Below are 20,442 nucleotides of genomic sequence, written 5' to 3'. Positions count from 1 at the left end.
CCCAGCACATGGCACTCAGAGAGGGCCTTCCCTGCGAAGGGCCCAGCGCACGGCACTCAGAGAGGGCCTTCCCTGCGAAGGGCCCAGCACATCGCACTCAAAGAGGGCCTTCCCTGCGAAGGGCCCAGCACATCACACTCAGAGGGGGCCTTCCCTGCGAAGGGCCCAGCACATCGCACTCAGAGAGGGCCTTCCCTGCGAAGGGCCCAGCACATTGCACTCAGAGAGGGCCTTCCCTGCGAAGGGCCCAGCACATTGCACGGGCAGGGACGTAGGCATGCCCCTGGTGAGGGGGTGATGGGGAGCTGGTGTGGGGGCAGGTTTGCAGGGTGGGCAGGAGGTTGGCAGGATGGAGCTGGGCATCACGCGGAAGGAGGGCGGCTCTCCAAGCTGGTCCCACTTGACTCTGGAGGAATCTGGGCTCCTTACCATAACACAAGAGGTTTTGGAGGAGAATGCTTTCAGAAGTCCCTGCCAGCTCTAAAATCTTAAGTAATCTTTAACCAGGATAGTCTAATGAAATCCCCAGGATCAGAAAAGGTGTAGAGTTGGAGAGCACACTGCAACAGAGTGCAGCCTGGCAGGTGAGTGCCGCCCTGCTGCCAGGGCTCCCGCGGGGCTGGGGGCTGGGGCAGGTCGGCCCTGGATCTGCAGGGGCTCTGCTGCTGCCTGGGGCCTGCATTGGGAGCTGAGAACTGCTGTTCCAAGTGCTGCGGCGGGGAGGCAGGAAGGGACTGGAAAAACAAATTGAAGAAACCGGATTACTTTTGATGACAGAAAAGGCACAAACTTCCTCTCTTGATCCCAGGGAAGCTCCCCAGACCCGCTCAGCAGTGGAAGAGAATGTCTAGGAAACAATCGTCCTGTAACTCACAGCACTTCCAAGAGCTGCTTTCTTACCGTGGCACGCCTTCCCTCACCGACACCCTGCTTCCTCTCGCTGTTACCAGAAGCCCATTCCCCTGCACCCTTGTTAGTTTCTCTCACACTACTGCTTCAGTGAGGAATGAGTCTGATAATTGCCCCCTAAGCCGGGAGCTGGTCTCCTGCCATGTGACTTTGTTCTTATTTGCTTGCACCTGTGTGCTCTCCAGCAGTCCACGGTGTGAGGTGTGTATCACTTTTATTTGTCTAGGAAGAAGTATGTACTCCATTTGACGGTGTAACCAACATTTTGGCTTGTCTCATGGAAGAGACCAAGATCTCGTATGGCTTCTGCATTTCTAATCCAGAGAGCCTGGTCCCTTGGGAGTGAGCAGTAGTGTTACTGAGAAGGGAAACCCTCATGTGCATTTAGCCTCCCTGTGCTTTACCTTTCCGCTCAGGTGTTTAGAGTTGGACCCAGGGTTGAACGTAAGATTATCATGGAGTCCAAATGAAGCTGTCCCCTTTGGATTCCAGCATCTGACTTCGGAGAGGGCCTTGTTTTGCACACCTTGGATTCCTCTAGCTCCCCAAGACTGCGCCCCTCTGACCCCCTCCCCATCTGCAGCTCACAGCTGTCCTCTCCGGGTCTGTCACCCCCCCAGCTTTTCCTGTGGGAGCACCTGTGCTGTTCTTTCCACCCAGAAAGAAAGCTCCTTCCCTTCCCTTCAATTTGTCTCTTTCTTTCCATCATTCAGGCTCAGCTCAGATGTTGCTTTGAAGGAAAAGAAGCTTCCTCACTCTGACAGATGCCCTTGTTAACCCTCTGGTTGCATTGAACTGTACCCTTGAAATGATGAACACAGTTGTGTGTTATGTATATTTTACCTGCCACTCCCACCCCGAACCTATGTTGCATCCTTGCTTTTCTTAGCACTGTCAGAGTTGTAAATAAACACTTTTGTTAATTTGTTGTTTACTGTCCCCCTCCCCTATGAGAACTCAAGTTCAGTGAGGGGGAGACCCCACCTGTCTTACGCCCTGGAATGCACAGACTGGTGCTGGGATCATGGCAGGTGCTTAAAATTTTTGTTGAATGAATAATGAATTAGACGAGAGATCAGAAAGCCACAATTTCAGTCCTTTTCCTGAATCATTTCCTGTCTGGTGCCCCTGATCTTTGTTCGTGTTCAGCGTTCCAAGGTTGTCTGGTAAACGCTTACTGACTGACTAATGGACTTAATTTAACCCTTAACATTATGTTAATTATTCTTGAAGGCTTTATTGTCTCCTCTTAAATTTCATTTGTGTGTGGACAGGTGCCTTTAGACCATGACATGGCCAGCTCTGCTGTGTGTGCATCCTTTACAAGAGTGTGTGTGCGTGTTGAGTGAGGTTCTGGAAGGTTCTGTGAGTCCCATCGTCGTATCAGTTTAGAGATGGGCAAGTTTCTCAGTTATGTCTGTGTGGAACAGACAACTCGGCCCTTCTCAGAATGACTCCCCCTGTTTCTAGAAAAACAGGTATAGTGCAAATGTGAGGTGGGAAGAGTCATTCATTCATTCATTATTTATTGAATGCCAGTGATACATCTGAGAATTCTTAGATGATTTGGACAAAGGTCTGATCCTTAGCCGTCCGCTCTGTGTCCGTTAGACTGTAGGGTCATGGTAGAAGGTTCAGCCATACTTAGAACCTAGAGATTTAAAAACAGCCTGTTTATTGATTGTGAGCGTTTTCTCTATTCCTATAGTTTCTCTATAATTAAGAAGTACTCTAGGAAGGGCACTTAAAAAATATTTTTTATGGATGTTCATATAATAATGGAGAGAAAACTGCTAGAAAGGATCACGTGCTTACTCTTCTTGCTTTGACAGTAAAGAAAAATGGGGGAAATAGACAGTGAAGACCAGCAGTAGTGTTCAAACTGGATTGAAAAGGCATCTCCCGTTTTGACTAAAATATCGAGTTGAGGTCAGGAAGGTAATTGCACCAGCCCTTTGAAGCCAACAGCCATTTGGAGCTTTTGAAGCAGAAAGCTCACTTCGAGAGCTTCTCAGCATGAGTGGCCTCCATCCAGGGCCACCTAGAGCTCTGCAAGCCAGCTGTCTCCCTGGTGTGCTCCACCGGGCCCATCCCGGGGGAAGGTGGTTGGGGAGGACCAGCCAGGGAGCCCTGCCGTCTGCCCGGGCCTCTGCCTGGGGCCTCACCTTGTGCTCTCGCCCAGGTTCCTCCTGATGATGGGCGTGCTTTTCTGCTGTGGAGCCGGCTTCTTCATCCGGAGGCGCATGTACCCCCCGCCGCTGATCGAGGAGCCGGCGTTCAACGTGTCCTACACCAGGCAGCCCCCGAACCCCACTCCAGGTCAGCCAAGCCCTCTGCCCTTGTCTCTCCTCCTTTCAGTTTACATGTTCTCTGTAAGCATGTTCTCTGCCACGGAATATGCTGGAAGAAAAAATTCAGGCCATGTTTATTCATTTAAGTTCTGATGCTCAACCTTACTGTGCATTTGTGCTGATAATAAGTGCAATGTCTGCTCTGTTGTATGTCTGTCACCTCTTATTCTTACCTAATTATTGGTGCATCTTTTATGCATGTTTATGCAGCACATTATTTGCTCTTTTTTTCCTAAAAATTATTTCATGTGTAAATTTTTATGTAGAAACTGTACTGTCCGTGACATTCTTAATGCTTCTGGGCTAAATATTAATCGTGTTACTAAATGGTGATTTGCTTAGATAGTCTGTCCTTGCTGATCATTTGTTTTCTTTTGTTTTGCTTTTCATTTGTTCATTCAATAAGCGTTTGCTGTGCGTTTATGAGTATTGTGAGTACTTATTAATTGTGCTGCTATAGACATGTCTGCACAAGTTACATTTGGCCTATTTAGGGAACATTACCCAGAGTGGTGCCCCAGGGTCAAAAAGAATTCGTGATTTCCTAATTCTTATAAAACACTGCTTTAACTACCTGAACCTCAGACATACTGTGGTGAGTGAATTCAAGTTTCCCTCGGGACACGGGCCCGTTCCTTGTTTTGAAATTACATGTGAGATGTTTCCCTTCCCTTTGGGGGCAGGGGGCGCCAGGGACTCTGCAGGGCTGGGGAGGCACTGCTCCTTGAGCTCCTGTCTTTGGGCCCGTGTGGTGGGCCAGTGGCTGCGTGGCTCCCTGCGTGCCACCTGCCCCGTCAGGCTTCCCACCTCCAGAGTGTGGGCGGGCTCCCTCTATTCATCACACGCCATAGGGAGACAGTCGGACATCTAGAGTTCTGTTCCAGTTTTTACAGAGTTCCGGTTCTGTAAGATAAGTCCTAAGATCTGCTGTACAGCATGGGACCTATAGTTAGTAATACTGTGTCGTATACACACGCCTTTGCTGAGTGGAGGTCTTATGTTGTGTCATCACAAATTCAGAGGGCAGCAGGAAATGCTTGGAGGTGATGGATAGGTTTATGGCATATATTGTGGTGATGGCTTCACGTGTATATGGATTTCTAAACTCATCAAGTTGTAGACGTTACATATGTTCACCTTTTTGTATGTCGATCACACCTCAAAGAAAAAAGAAAGAAGTTGGGGGACTGAGCTTGGGAAGAGCTCTCTCTCATCTGCCCTTTAGACACAGAGATGCTGAGATGGGCATTTGCTGGTCTGTGTTTTATAGTTTTATTCCACCAAACACTCCACCGGGTTTTCTTTTATTATTTTTTAAGACGTTGCTAAAAATCAGAATATGTGTTTTCCATAACAGTTCCGAGGTTGCTGTAGCTTAAACTTTCTCTCAGGGTTAGTACCACTTTTCATGGATAAGTGGATTTTTATTCTTTCATATTTGGAAAGATTTGAAAAGCTTCAAATCTATGCTCCAGCATAGGGCAAAGTGAAAATTTTCAGTTAAAATGGGAGGCCAAACCTAGATTTTATCTGGCTTAGTCTGAGTTGTCAGTCCTTTGATTTTTTTTTTTTTCCAAGAAGTAGACAGTAGATCAGAGAAATGGGTAAAAGACTAATGAATTTCCTTTTCCTTCTGTCTTCATGACATGGATTTTTAGTGTCCCGTGTGGCCACAGATGCAAGATGCCACGTGTGCTTGGCCCACAGCGTCAGGCCTGGGCTGGGGCCTGGGAGCTGAGCTGCCTGCACACAGCAGCCTCTTTTCTTTCTTTCTTTTTTCTTTTTTTTTTTTTTTTGCGGTACGCGGGCCTCTCACTGTTGTGGCCTCTCCCGTTGCGGAGCACAGGCTTCGGACGCGCAGGCTCAGTGAATGACGTATCAATGAAAAATTAATACAAAAACATATGCAATGTAAGTGAACTGACATTTAAAGGTAAATTCATAGCCTTATTCTTTGTTACAAGCTTAAAATAAGAAAGTGAATTAGCTGACCTCTCCTTGAAAGAGGCTCAGAAATTAATAAACTCACAGAAAGCAGTAAGAAGTACATAATGAAAAATAAAAATTAATTATAGGAAAAAGAAAAATTGATTTGCAGATCTAAAAGTTAGTGCTTGGTGAAAGGCAATACAAGTAAATGATATTGCTAATATAGATCCAGAAAAAACTATAATTGGAAAAGATACATGCACCCCTATGTTCACAGCAGCAGTATTTGCAATAGCCAAGACATGGAAGCAACCTAAATGCCCACTGACAGATAAATGGCTAAGGAAGATGTGGTATATATACACAATGGAATATTACTCAGTCATAAAAAGAATGAAATGATGCCATTTGCAGCAACATGGATGGACTTATCATATTAAGTGAAGTAAGTCAGAAAGAGAAAGACAAATACCATATGATATCACTTATATGTAGACTCTAAAATATGACACAAGTGAACTTCTCTACAAAACAGAAACAGGCTCACAGCCATAAAGAACAGACTTGTGGTTTCCAAGGGGGAAAGGGGTGGGAGAGGGATGGAGTGGGCGTTTGGGATTTCCAGATGCAAACTATTATGTATAGAATGGATAAACAACAAGATCCTACTGTATAGCACAGAGAACTATATTCAATATCCTGTAATAAACCATAATGGAAAAGAATATAAAAAAGAATATATATATATATATATATATGTCACTTTGCTGTACAGCAGAAATTAACACAACGTTGTAAATCAACTGTACTTCAATAAAGTAAATTTTAAATAAAGTAAATGACATTGCCAGTCCCATCCCTGATAAATCTAATTAGTAAAGCTGGATAAAGAAAAACTAAAATCATAAATTGAAACATTACATATCCAGAGGAGATTAAAAATTACAAAGAAGTACTTCTGAAATGGAAAATTTTGGTAAGATAGGAAAGTGTACATTACCAAAGATTCATTAGAATATTGAAAATTTCAGTGGTCCACAAAGCAAGCAAGAGTTTGAGGATGTTTTCAAAGAGTTAGCTCTCAGAATGGCTCCAAAGTCATATGGTATCTTTGAAACTTTTAAGAAACAGTTCATGTCAATGCTTACGAATTACTACAAGTATAGAAAGTTATGGAAATTACCTAATTTGTTTTGTAAAGCTAGTGTAACTTGTAAAACTCGTGTAACCAAAATAAAATTATATTGGATCATGTTTAATGATCATAAATACAAAAATCTTGGGAAACTGAATTAAACAAGCATCGATCTTCCTAAGAGAGCAAGCTGTTAACATTGCAAGTTATATCAAAAAGCAATGATTGGCAGCAAATTCTGGGAAGAAGGTGGAGTCAGAAGCACCAGGATTCTTTCCCCTCACCTAGACAAAAACTGTCCTGGCAGAATCTATCTGATGTAACTACTTTGGAACTCTGAAATCTGTTGAAGGCTTGCATCTTCCAGGGGAAAGCTTGGAGGGTAAATTGCAGCTAATTTTGGTCAGTATCAGCTCTTGACACAGTAGCAGCTAACTATCCCTCACCCTAGGCCGCATGGCAGGCAGCTGTGCACAGGATTCTGGGGCAGCCTGCAGCAGACAGGCGGCAGAAAGGACCCTGTCCTCCAGATATTGGGGATCTGTGCTCTGATTGCTGTTTACTGCTTCTGAGGAAAGAGGAGGCAGCCACTGTTGTTGCACCTCCCCTTCCAGCTGAAGTGACCTCCAGGGGATTTAAATGTCTGGTGCCCTTCCCCATACCCCTTTATTTTTCACTTTTTCCCCTCTTGGGAGCCAGGCATTAAATACTAGAACATTCAAAACAACTGTGTATACAGGAAAAATTAGTAAGTGACTGCACATCCCCAGTGAAAGGCTCAGAAAAGACTTGAGAAGACAAGTTTACACCTCAGGCTTTTCCTCTGCACAGAGTCAGCCTACAATAACAGCAACAAAAACCCAAAACAATAAGCAAAAACAAAATCAAAAAACAGCAAACACGGGGGAAGGGAGAGAATCTGATTTCCAGGGTTATCACATTATTCGATTCAAATGTCCAGTGATCAAAAAAGCATAGAAAGAAACAGGAAAATATGGTTCATCCAAAGGAAAAAAAATCAAATCAACAGACTGTCCCTGAAAAAGACCTACAGCACATCTGCTAGGCAAATCTTTTTTTTTAAATTAATTAATTTATTTTTGGCTGCGTTGGGTCCCTGTTTCTGCGCATGGGCCCTCTCCAGTTGCAGCGAGCAGGGGCCACTCCTCATCGCGGTGCACAGGCCTCTCACTATCGCGGCCTCTCTTGTTGTGGAGCACAGGCTCCAGACGCGCAGGCTCAGCAGCCATGGCTCACGGGCCCAGCTGCTCCGCAGCATGTGGGATCTTCCCGGACCGGGGCACGAACCTGCGTCCCCTGCATCGGCAGGCGGACTCCCAACCACTGCACCACCAGGGAAGCCTTAGACAAATCTTTAGAAGCAAGTGTCTTAAAGATGCTCAGAGAACAAAAGTAAGATGTGGAGAGAATCAAAACAAAAACAAAAAAATGTGTCTACAAAATAGAAATATCAATAAAAAGAAACCCTAAAAAGATATGAACAAAAAATTCTGAAGCTGAAAAGTACAATAACCAAAATGAAAAATTCACTACAGGATTCAAAGGCAGATTTGAGTAGACAGAAGAAAGGATCAACAAACTTGAAGATATGACAATGGAAATTATGTAGTCTGAGGAACAGAAAGAAACAAGATTGAAGAAAAGTGAACAGAGCCTCAGACCTGTGGGACTTCATCAAGCAGATCAGCATAGGCATCGTGGGGTGGGAGTCTCAGAAGGAGAAAAGAGATAAAAGGAGCATTATTTAAAGAAATAATGGCCAAAAACTTCCAAAATTTGATGGAAGACGTGAATATAAACAATCACTCCAAGTAAGAGGAACTCAGAGACCCACACCAAGACACATAATCAACTTTCAAAAGCCAAGCACAAAGAGAAAATCTTGAAAGTAGCAGGAAGAAGCAAGTCATCACAAACAAGGGATCCTTGATATGATTATGAGCAGATTTCTCATCAGAAATTATGGAGGCCAGAAGGCTGTGGGACAATACATTCAAATAAAAGAATAAAAACTGTCAACCAAGAATCCTATATCTGGCAAAAGTGTCCTTCAAAATTGAGGGAGGACTTAAGACTTTCCCAGATAAATCAAAGCAAGGGAGTTCATGACCACTAGACCTTGCCCTTCAAGAAATGCTCAAGGGAGACCTGCAAGTGAAATGAAAGGGCACTAGACAGTTATTTGAAGCTGTATGGAGAAATGAAGATCTCAATAAAGGTAAATACCTGGGCAATTATAAAGCCAGTATTATTGTAGCAGTGGTTTGTACTTTACTTTTTGTTTTCTACATGATTTAATAGACTATTATGTTTAAAGAAAAAAATAGTTATTAGGACAAAAGCTAGTATTGCTATAATGTTGATTGTAACTCCAAATCTTCTTTTCTACATAATTTAAGAGATTAATACATTTAAAAGAATTATTAGTTTATGTTTTAGAGAGCACACAACATATGAAGATGTGATTTTGTGACAGCAACCACTGAAAAGGGTGGGGACAGAACGGAAAATGAGCAGTTTTTGTATGTTATTGATGTTAAGCTGGTATAAATTCAAATTACAGTGAGCCCTCTGTATCCACGGGTTCTGCATACATGGATTCAACCAACGGTCGATCAAAAATATTTTTTAACAATTTCAGAACGTTCCAAAATGCAAAACTTGAATTTGACACATGCTGGCAACTATTTACATAGCAGTTACATGGTGTTAGGTATTATAAGTAATCTAGAGATGACTTAAAGTAAACAGGAGGATGTGCATAGGTTATATGCAAATACTATATAATTTTCTATAAAGGACTTTGAGCATCCACAGACGTTCATGTCTTCAGGGGGTCCTGGAACTGATGGATGACTGAACAGTGTCTAACAGTAGGATGTTAACCACAAAGAAACAGCTATAGAATACACAAAAAGAAATGAGAAAGGAATTAAACATTGCTTTCAAAAGCTCCACTAAACATAAAGCATTGCACTTCAAAAACGCCACTAAAAACATAAGAAGTCAATAATGCAGAAAATGAGGGCCAAAAAAGCTATAAAGCATATAGAAAACAAATAGCACAATGACAGAAGTAAATCCCTCCTTATTGGTAAATACTTCAAATGTAAATGGATTAAACTCTCCAGTCAAAAGACAGAGATTGGCAGAATGGATAAACACGTGATCCAAACACAGATCTTCCTCGGCTTGTGATAGGGTCCTGGAAACCCATCTTATTGTTTTTGTTTAATTAATTAATTAATTAATTTATTTATATCATTGGCCGCGTTGGGTCTTTGTTGCTGCGCGTGGGCTTTCTCTAGTTGCAATGAGCAGGGGCTACTCTTTGTTGTGGTGCACGGGCTTCTCACTGCGGTGGTTTCTCTTGTTGCAGAGCAGGGACTAGGTGCTCGGGCTTTAGTAGTTGTGGTGCATGGGCTCAGTAGTTGTGACTCGCAGGCTCTGTAGTTGTGGCGCACAGGCTTAGTTGCTCCGCGACATGTGGGATCTTTCTGGACCAAGGCTCAAACCTATGTCCCCTGCATTGGCAGGCAGATTCTTAACCACTGCACCACCAGGGATTTCCCCCAGAAACCCATCTTAAATTGAAAATATAATAAGTTGAAAATGCATTTAATACACTTAACCTATTGAACATCGTAGCTTAGCCTAGTTATCTTAAATGTGCTCAGAAAACTTACACTACCCTACAGTTGGGCAAAGTCATCTAACACAAAGCCAATTTAATAATAAAGTGTGAATATCTCATGTAATTTATTGAATACTGTACAGAAAGTGAGAAACAGAATGGTTGTCTGGGTACAGAATGGTTGTGAGTGAACCGGCTCTTTACCCTTGTGATCACATGGCTGACTGGGAGCTGTGGTTAGCTGCCACTGTCCAGAATCATGAGAGAGGATCTTATCACATATCACTAGCCCAGGAAAAGATCAAAATTCAAAGTATGGTTTCTACTGAATTTGTATCACTTTCACTGCATCGTACATTTCAGACCCCAAAACACAAACAGGTTGAAAATGAAAGGAAGGAAAATATATTCCTTATCTTTAAATAGTAACCAAAAGAGAGCTGGGTAGCTATATATATATATTTTTTTTTTTTCCTTAGGAAGAAAAATACAAGGCATAAACTACTAAAATCAGAAATGAAAGTAGGACATTACTACCAATTCTACAGAAATAAAAATGATTATACGAGAGAACAATTGTACAGCAAAAAAATGGGTTAACTAGATAGGACAAATTTCTAGAAACATAAAACCTACTAAAACTAAATCATGAAGAAATCGAAAATCTGAATAGACCTATAACTAGTAAGGAGACTGAATCAGTCATCAGAAAACTCCAAACAAAGTAAAGCCTTGGACCTAATGGCTTCAGTGGTGAATTTTACCAAATATTTGAAGAACTAGTATCAATCCTTCTCACACTTTCCCCCCAAATTGAAGAGGTAGGAACATTTCTTAACTCATTCTGTGAGGCCAGCATTATCCTGACACCAAAGCCAGACAAAGACACTACAAAAAAAAAAATTACAATGATCAACATTCATGTAAAAATCCTCAACAAAATAGTAGCAAACATTTCCTGTAATGTAAGGATGGTTCAACATATAAAAATTGGTTGGAGTAATACATCCTGTCAACATAATGAAGGAAAGAAATGATTTTATCAATTGATGCAGAAAAAATGACAAAATGGAACACCCTTTCATGATCAAAACACTCAATAAACTAGGAATAGAAACTACCTCATAAAATCCATATATGAAAAACTCACATCAAGACTGAAAATTTTTTCTCAGAGATCAGGAACAAGGCAAGGGATACCTGCTTTTACCATTTCTCTTTAACATAGTGCTGGAAATTCTTGCCAAAGGAATAAAGCAAGAAAAATAAAGACATCAAAACTAGAGAGAAAGAAGTCAAATTGTCTCTCTTTTCAGCTAATATGATCTTGTGTGTAGTAAAACGTAAGGATTCTAGAAAACAAAACTGTTAGAAATGATAAATGAATTCAGCAAAGTAGCAGGACACAAAGTCAACACACAAGAATCAGTTAAGTTTCTATACATGAACAACATGAGAAGGAAATTACCCAAAAAATCCATTAGTAATAACATCAAGGAGAAGAAAATAATTAGGAATTAATTAACCAAGAAGGTGAAAGTCTTGTACAATGAAAACTATAAAACATTGCCTGAAGAAATTTTAAAAGATGTAAATAAATGGAAACAGATTTTGTGTTCATCGATTGGAAGACAGTATTGTTAAAATGTCAGTACCACCCGATATGAAATACAGATTCAATGCAAATCCAATTAAAATCCCAGTGATTTTTTTCCAGGTAGAAAAACCCATCCTAAAATTAATATGGAATCTCAGAGGACCCCAAATAGCCAAAACAGTCTTGAAAAAGAAGAAAAAATTGGAGGACTCACACTTCCTGATTTCAAAATTTACTACATAGCTACATTAATCAAAACAGTCTGGTGAGGGCATAAAGGCAGACATATAGACCAACAGAGTAGAATGGAGAACCCAACAGTAAACCCTCATGTGTATGGTCAAATGTTTTTTGACAAGGGTACCAAGACCACTCCATGGGGAAAGGACAGTATTTTCAACAAATGGTGCTGGGAAAACTGAATATCCACATGCAAAAGAATCAAGTTGGACCCTTACCTAACACCACATACAAAAGTTAACTCAAAGTGGATCAAGGACCTAAATGTAAGACTTAAAACAATAAAACTCTTAGAAGAAAACAAGGACAAAGTGTCTGAACATTAGAGTCAGCAGTGATTTCTTGGACATGATACCAAAGGTGTGGGTAATAAAATAAAAAAACAGGCAAATTGGACTTCATGAAAAATTTTTAAAATTGTGCATTAAAGGACACTATGAATAGAGTTAAAAGGCTACCTCCACAATAGGAGAAAATATTTGCAAATCATATATTTGATAAGCAATTAATATCCAGATTAAATATAGAACTCCTAAAATTCAACAATGAAAAAATAAAACAACCCTATTCAAAAATGGGCAAAGGAATTGAATGCTCATTTCTCCAGAGAAGATACGAATGGCTAGCAAGTACATGAAAAGATGCTCACTAATCATTAGGGAGATACAAATCAAAACTACAACATAGGGACTTCCCTGGTGGGGCAGTGGTTAAGAATCCTCCTGCCGATGCCGGGGACATGTGCTCGAGCCCTGGTCCAGGAGGATCCCACGTGCCGCGGAGCAACTAAGCCCGTGCACCACAACTACTGAGGCTGCGCTCTGAAGCCTGCGAGCCACAACTACGGAAGGCCACATGCCTGGAGCCCACCCTTCACAAGAGAAGCCACCACAATGAGAAGCCCACGCACCATGGCGAAGAGTATCCCCTGCTCGCCACAGCTAGAGAAAGCCCATGCGCAGCAACGAAGACCCAAACGCAGCCAAAAAAAAAAAACTATAAGATACCACCTCACACCCATTAAGATAGCTACTATCAAAAAACAGAAAACAAGTGTTGGCAAGGATGTGGAGAAATTGGAACCTTTTGCACTGCTGGTGGGAATGTAAAATAGTACAGCCATTGTGGAAACAGTATGGAGGTTCCTCAAAAAATTAAAAATAGAATTACCATACAATCCAGCAATTCCACTTCTGGGTACATACCCAGAAAAATTGAAAGCAGAATCTCGAAGAATCTTGTACACCCATGTTCATAGCAGCATTATTCCCAATTACTAAACTGTGGAAGCACCCAAGTGTCCATCAACTGATGAATGGATAAGTAAATACACACAATGGAATATTATTCAGCCTTAAAAGGGAAGGAATTCTGATATGCTACAACATGGATGAATTTTGAAGATATTATTCTAAGTGCAATAAGCCAATTACAAGACTAATACTGTATGATTCCACTTATATGTGGTACTTAGAGTAGTCAGAATCATAAAGGCAGAAAATGTAGTGGTGGTTGACTAGGGCTTGAGGGAGTGGATTTTGGGGAAGTTACTATTTAATGGATGTAGATTTTCAGTTTTACAAGATGAAGAGAGTTATGGGGATGTATCATGGTGATGGTTGCACAACAATGTGAGTGTATTTAATGCCACTGAACTGTATACTTAAAAATGGTTAAGATGGTAAATTTTATGTTATGTGTATTTTACAATAACAAAAAGGCAACGAAAAATGCAACAAGTACCTCAGTGGATGCTGAAAAGACTGTCGATAAAATTTAATATACATTCCTCACCAAAACTCTTTCAAAACTAATAAGGTAGTTTTAACTAGTAATGTAAGTAGCAATGTAAGTCTTTTTCTTAATATAATAAAGACTTAGAGTATGTGTTCCTTGAGCATCCTTGAAGGCAAGGATCAAGTCCTCAATGATATACTAATAAACTATCAGAAAGAGAAATTAAGAAAACAGCCCCATTTATGATTGCCTCAAAAAAGAATAAAATACCTTGGAATAAATTTAACCAAGGAAGTGAAAGACCTATACACTACAAGCTATAAGATGCTGATGAAAGAAATTGAAGGAGACACAAATAAAGGGAACAATACTCCATGTTTATGTACTGGAAGAATTAATGTTGTTAAAATGTCCATACTACCCAAAGCAATCTACAGGTTCATTGCAGTCCCTATCAAAATTCCAATGGCATTTTTTCACAGAACTAGAACAAATAATTCTAAAATTTGTATAGAAACACAAAAGATCCCAAATAGCCAAAACAATCTTGAGAAAGAAGAAAAAAGCTGGACGTATCACGTGCCCTGGTTTTAAACTATACTACAAAGCTACAGTAGTCAAAACAGACACATAGGTGAATGGAACAGAGTAGAGAGCCCAGAAATATACCCACACATATATGCACAATTAAATTATGACAAAGAACATACAATTGAGAAAGGATAATCTTTTGCAATAAATGCAGTTGGGAAAACCGGACAGCCACATGCAAAAGACCCCTGTTTTACACCATATACAAAAATTAGCTCAAATTTTATTAAAGACTTGAATATAAGAGGAAACCATAAAACTCCTAGAAGAAAACATAGGTGGTAACCTCATTGACATCTATCTTAGTGATGTTTTTGTGGATCTAAATTCAAAGGCAAGAGAAACAAAATCAAAAATCAACAAATGGGACAACATCAAACTAAAAAGCTTCTGCACAGTGAAGGAAACTATCATCAAAACAAAAAGACAGCCTGCTGAAAGGGAGAAGGTATTTGCAAATCATATATCCAATATGGGGTTAATATCCAAAATATACAAAGAACTCATACACCCAACAACAAAAAACAAATCTGATTAAAAGTTGACAGATCTCAACAGACATTTTTCCAAAGAAGACATACAGATGGCCAATAGGCACATGAAAAAATGTTAGCGGGGGCTTCCCTGGTGGGCGCAATGGTTGGGAGTCCGCCTGCCGATGCAGGGGACGTGGGTTCGTGCCCCGGTCCGGGAGGATCCCACATGCCGCAGAGCGGCTGGGCCCGTGAGCCATGGCCACTGGGCCTGCGCGTCTGGAGCCTGTGCTCCGCAACGGGAGAGGCCACAGCGGTGAGGGCCCTGCGTACCGCAAGAAAAAAAAAAACGTTAGCCATCATTAATTATTAGGAAATGCAAATCAAAACCACAATGAGATATCACCTTACACCTGTTACAGTGGCTATTATTGAAAAGACAAAAAATAACTAATGTTGGAGAGGATGGGGAGAAAAGGGAGCCCTCGTGCACTGTTGATCGGAATGTAAATTGGTGCAGCCACTATTGAAAACGGTATGGAGATTTCGCAAAAAGTTAATAATAGAACTATCAAATGACCCAGCTATTTCACCTCTGGGTTTTTATCCAAAGAACATGAAAACCCTAAATCAAAAAGATTATGCACCCCTATGTTCACTGCAGCATTATTTACAATAGCCAAGACATGGACACAACCTAAGTGCCCATCGGTGGATGAATGAATAAAGATGTGGTATATATACACAATGAAATACAACTCAGCCATAAAAATAGAATTAAATCCTGCCATTCGTAACAACATAGGAAGACCTTGAAGATATTATGCTTTTTGAAATAAGTCAGATGAAGAAAGACAAAAACTGTATGATTTCACTCATATGTAAAATCTAATAAAACAAATGAACGAACAAAACAAAAGCCAAATCATAGATACAGAGAACAGATTAGTGGTTACCAGAGGGGAAGCAGTGTGGGCAAAATGGGTGAAGGGGCCAACTGTATGGTGATGGATGGAAACGACTTATGGTGAGTGCTTTGTGGTGTAGAAAACATGGAGCGGTGAAAGTGCTGTTTTGCTTGAACCTAAAATGTCCATCAACTGATCTCAGGTTTGAGTCATTTGTTTATAACCAATAAACATTCTCTAGGTTTGTTTTAATTTTTGAAAAGATCAGTGAGTATCTCAGTAGATGCTGAAAAGGCTGTTGACAAAGTTCAATATACATTTCTTATCAAAACTCAAAAGTAGTAATGTAAACTGTAGTACATCTAGAAACGTAAGGCTCTTTCTTAATATAACAGAGACTTAGAGTGTATGTTTGGGGTCCTTGGAGGTGAGGACCAAGTCCTCAATGATACACGCTAAGCCCAGTGTTACCAGCAATGACGTTATTTTAATGTATATTTTAAAATTTATTTATTTATTTATTTGGCTGTGCTGGGTCTTAGTTGCAGCATGCATGACCTTTAGTTGCTGCATGTGGGATTTAGCTCCCTGACCAAGGATCAAACCCAGGCCCCCTGCATTGGGAGCACGGAGTCTTAGCCCATGGACCACCAAGGAAGTCCCAGTGGGAACGTTTAGTAATTGTCTAATGAATTCACTTTGTACTGTAGAACTGCTGCCAACAACATACTTAGGGTAACAGTAAAAGTAATAAAATTAGGATATTTAGTATCAATATTTAACACTGTTCTAGAAATTCTTGGCTTAAGTATTAACATGAAAATATTTAATCATTAGGAAGGAGAAACAAAACTCTCTTTGTAAACAGTGTATCGTTATATACCTAAAAAAAATTGCTGGAGGATGAACTGAAAAAGTATTTTTAGTAGCTGAGACAATTTAGCAACATGAATAGATGCAACATAAAACAAAATTAAACCAGAAGGCTTAGAGGAAAGGGGGCAAGTTATGAAGGGGGGACACTTGTCTATTGGTCATGAGAATGTGCTCTGCAAGAATTAGCTCAGGTGTTTTGGCTGCAAGTAACACACACCCTAATTCAGCCAGCCTAAAATTATTTTTAAGAGTAATCTCTTGTGACAAAAAATCACAAAGACGGAGGCTCCTGGTTTACCTTCATGCTTAGCATGCTGGAGCTCAGGTCGGTCCCCCCGCTGCCATCTGTCCTCACTGCCGCCTCTACACATCCTGGGATGCAGGACGGACACTTCGGGGCTTACAGATCCGGCAGTGTCCAGTGGGAGAAGATCCCTGGGCAAGTTACATAATATCTTTGGCCATCAGCTTTTGAATCTATAAATTGGGAATAAATAATATATACCTCATAGTATTACTATAGGGCTTAAATACAGGTTTCCTTTCTCACTTTCTACAGTGTGGTACTGTGTCAGTCAGGCCATCTGAATGCTCTCCCCAAAGCCCAGTCAGTTCTGACTTATCTCGGAGTTTCATTTTCTCTCACTCATGTTTCAATCTCTGTTTCAGTTTTGCAAATCATTCGCTTTGACAGAGAATAAGATTGGAGGTCTTTCTCTTGCCCATTTGCTTTGTTTCTGAATCTTCTTTAACCCCCCATGCATATACTTAAAAGGTTCTTTCTTTGGTTCAGAGTCTGTACCAAGCTTCAGCTCTGTTGGGCTTTATTTTACCTGATTCCATTCTGCGTTTGTTTCTGAGGATATTCCCACTTTCAATTTTGTTGTGTAGGATCAGTCACATTGGCTTGGTTTGGGACCTTTTTTTTTTTTTTTTTTTTTTTGTGGTACGCGGGCCTCTCACTGTTGTGGCCTCTCCCATTGCGGAGCACAGGCTCCGGACACGCAGGCCCAGTGGCCATGGCTCACAGGCCCAGCCACTCCGCGGCACGTGGGATTTTCCTGGACCGGGGTACGAACCCATGTCCCCTGCATCGGCAGGCGGACTCTCAACCACTGCGCCACCAGGGAAGCCCTGGGACCTTTGAAATTTTTCTTATCACCCTGCTTATTTGCGATTATGGAGTTGAAATAATAATTTTATTATTTTAAAAAAATTTTTATTGGCGTATAGTTGATTTACAATGTTGTGTTAGTTTCAAGTGTACAGTAAAGTTAATCAGTTATACATATACATATATCCACCTGTTTTAGGTTCTTTTCCCATATAGGCCATTACAGAGTATTGAGTAGAGTTCCCTGTGCTATACAGTAGGTCCTTATTAGTTATCTATTTTATATATAGTAGTGTGTACCTGTCAATCCCAATCTCCCAATTTATCCCTCCCACCCTTACCCCCTGGTAACCATAAGTTGGTTTTCTCCATCTGTGACTCTACTTCTATTTTGTACATAAGCCCATTTGTGCCCTTTTTCAGATTCCACATGTAAGCGATATCATATGATATTTGCCTTTCTCTGTCTGAATTACTTCACTCAGTATGGCAGTCCCTGGGCCCATCCATGTTGCTACAAATGGCATTATTTCATTCTTTTTTTATGGTTGAGTAATATTCCATCGTATACATGTACCACTGCTTCTTTATCCATTCCTCTGTTGATGGACATTTAGGTTGCTTCCATGTCCTGGCTGTTGTAAACAGTGCTGCAGTGAACATTGGGGTGCATGTGTCTTTTCGAATTATGGTTTTCTCCGGGTACATGCCCAGGAGTGGGATTGCTGGGTCATAATGGTAGTTTTATTTTTAGTTTTTTAAGGAACCTTCGTACTGTTCTCCATAGTGGCTGCACCAATTTACATTCCCACCAACAGTGTAGGAGGGTTCCCTTTTCTCCACACCCTCTCCAGCATTTCTTGTTTGTAGATTTTTTGATGATGGTCATTCTGACTGGTGTGAGGTAATACCTCATTGTAGTTTTGATTTGCATTTTTCTAATAATTAGTGATGTTGAGCATCTTTTCATGTGCTTTTTGGTCACCTGTATATCTTCTTTGGAGAAATGTCTATTTAGATCTTCCACCCATTTTTTGATTGAGTTGTTGGTTTTTTTGATATTGAGCTGCATGAGCTGTTTGTATATTTTAGAGGTCAATCCCTTGTCGGTTGCTTCGTTTGCAAATATTTTCTCCCATTCTGAAGGTTATCTTTTCATTTTGATTATGATTTCCTTTGCTGTGCAAGAGCTTTTAAGTTTAATTAGATCCCATTTGTTTATTTTTGTTTTTATTTTCATTACTCTAGGAGGTGGATTGAAAAAGATGTTGCTTTGATTTATGTCAAAGAGTGTTCTGCCTATGTTTTCCTCTAAGAGTTGTATCGTATCCAGCCTTACATTTAGGTCTTTCATCCACTTGGAGTTTATTTTTGTGTATGGTGTGAAAGTATGTTTTAATTTCATTCTCTTACATGTAGCTGTCCAGTTTTCCCAGAACCACTTATTGAAGAGACTGTCTTCTCTCCATTGTATATCCTTGCCTCCTTTGTCGTAGATTAATTGACCATAGGTGTGTGGGTTTATTTCTGGACTTTCTATCCTGTTCCATTGATTGATTGTGATTTTAAAATGCTTTGGACTCCAGAGTCATTTGCCATTCAATCATGGTAGATCTGGGGGGACATTTTTGAAATGATCTCTCTCAAGTCTGTGGCACATACCTGTTCTTGCCTGGCCTCCCCTGTCTGTGGTTTTCACACATACGATTATGTCTTCTTCCCTCCACCTCCCTGAGTGAGTCAGAACTGAGTCTGTCTCCTCTCCGTTTCCCTTCTCTGTGGGAGCTTGAATGCTCAGCCAGGTCAGTGTCTTGTCAAGGGTTCTGCTTTAGCCAAATGAGCAAGCGTATTGAATGTCTGGGACCCACTTGTCCTCTGTGCCAGCTGGTGCCCCATCTAGCCCGGGTAACCGTCACACTCACCACGAGGGTACAGGCTCCATTCCTATTGCCTGTGCCCTCAACCAGTCTTTCTAGCAAGTTCCATCCCTGTGTTTGTTCACCTCAGGGTCTATGTTCTTGACAAGTACCTAATTTATCCACCTCCCATCTCTTCTATTTCTTTAATATTCTAAGGTGCTCAGATGTTTTGATCCCATCCTTCCAGTTCCCAGCAATATCCATGAGTTGTGACCGTTAACATAAAAATAACAATTAAATTGGACCCATTTGCCACTGTTTCTCGTTATCCTCTGGTGTGAGTGACCACGCTGCATGAATATTCCAGACACGCCTGCAGCACACCTCTGGTGCAAAGATCACAGCCCCAGACCCCCCCATCACTTGTGATAGGGAGTTGGGGGTCATCCCTTCAAATGCTTCTGTCCTCAAGGGCAACGGGTGGAGTTGGTGCAGGCTTGCTGGGCTGGGGCAGCCAGTTCTTCACGTCACATCAGGAAGAGGCCTGTCTCAGGAAGCTGCCATGTGTGTCCAGCATGGTGTGGCAGAGGCAAAGTCCAGACCAGAATCACTATTCGTCCCTTCTTCCATTGCGCATCTCACATATGGATTCAATGTCTGCTGCAATGCCAGGGGCTGCTCTGGGCTCTGAGGGTTCCCAGGTGAGTGGAATCCTCTCCTCAAGTGCAGAGACTCAAAGTATTCTACCGCACTGTGGTGCCGATATGCAGATTTTGTTCTGGGTGCCAAGAGGACAGGGTACCTAATCCAGCTAGGATGGGGGTGAGAGTCAGTGAGCTGTGATTCTGATTTGAGACTTGAAAGATAAATGGGAATTGACCCGATGAGAGGCCGGGGAGCAGTGGTGTGAAGATGGGGAAGGACTTCCCAGGAGGAGTGGTCTGCACGTTGGATGCCCAGGAGCTGCTCTCTGACGAGGGTGAGGGAGAGGTGGGCAGGGTGCAAGCAACTGGGTTGTTGTTGGGAGGTAAAGAATGAGGCAGGATGGTGAGAAATGAGACTTCGAAA

At 41.3% G+C, this 20,442-nt stretch overlaps 1 protein-coding gene across 1 annotated transcript in view; it reads left to right on the top strand.

The window, feature by feature from the left end:
* VOPP1 (VOPP1 WW domain binding protein) overlaps positions 1–20,442 on the top strand; it is a 101,543-nt gene that overhangs the window by 74,762 nt on the left and 6,339 nt on the right. The window contains exon 4 of the mRNA XM_029233796.1: positions 3,092–3,228. Coding sequence (XP_029089629.1) covers positions 3,092–3,228 — 137 coding nt within the window. The remainder of the gene's footprint in view (positions 1–3,091; positions 3,229–20,442) is intronic.

This window comes from Monodon monoceros, unplaced genomic scaffold, assembly GCF_005190385.1.
Source record: "Monodon monoceros isolate NGI ecotype Baffin Bay Population unplaced genomic scaffold, NGI_Narwhal_1 Super_Scaffold_2, whole genome shotgun sequence".
In the NCBI taxonomy this organism is placed as follows: domain Eukaryota; kingdom Metazoa; phylum Chordata; class Mammalia; order Artiodactyla; family Monodontidae; genus Monodon; species Monodon monoceros.
The sequence above is the reverse complement of the archived record's forward strand: the minus strand, read 5'-3'. Positions and strand labels throughout refer to the sequence as shown.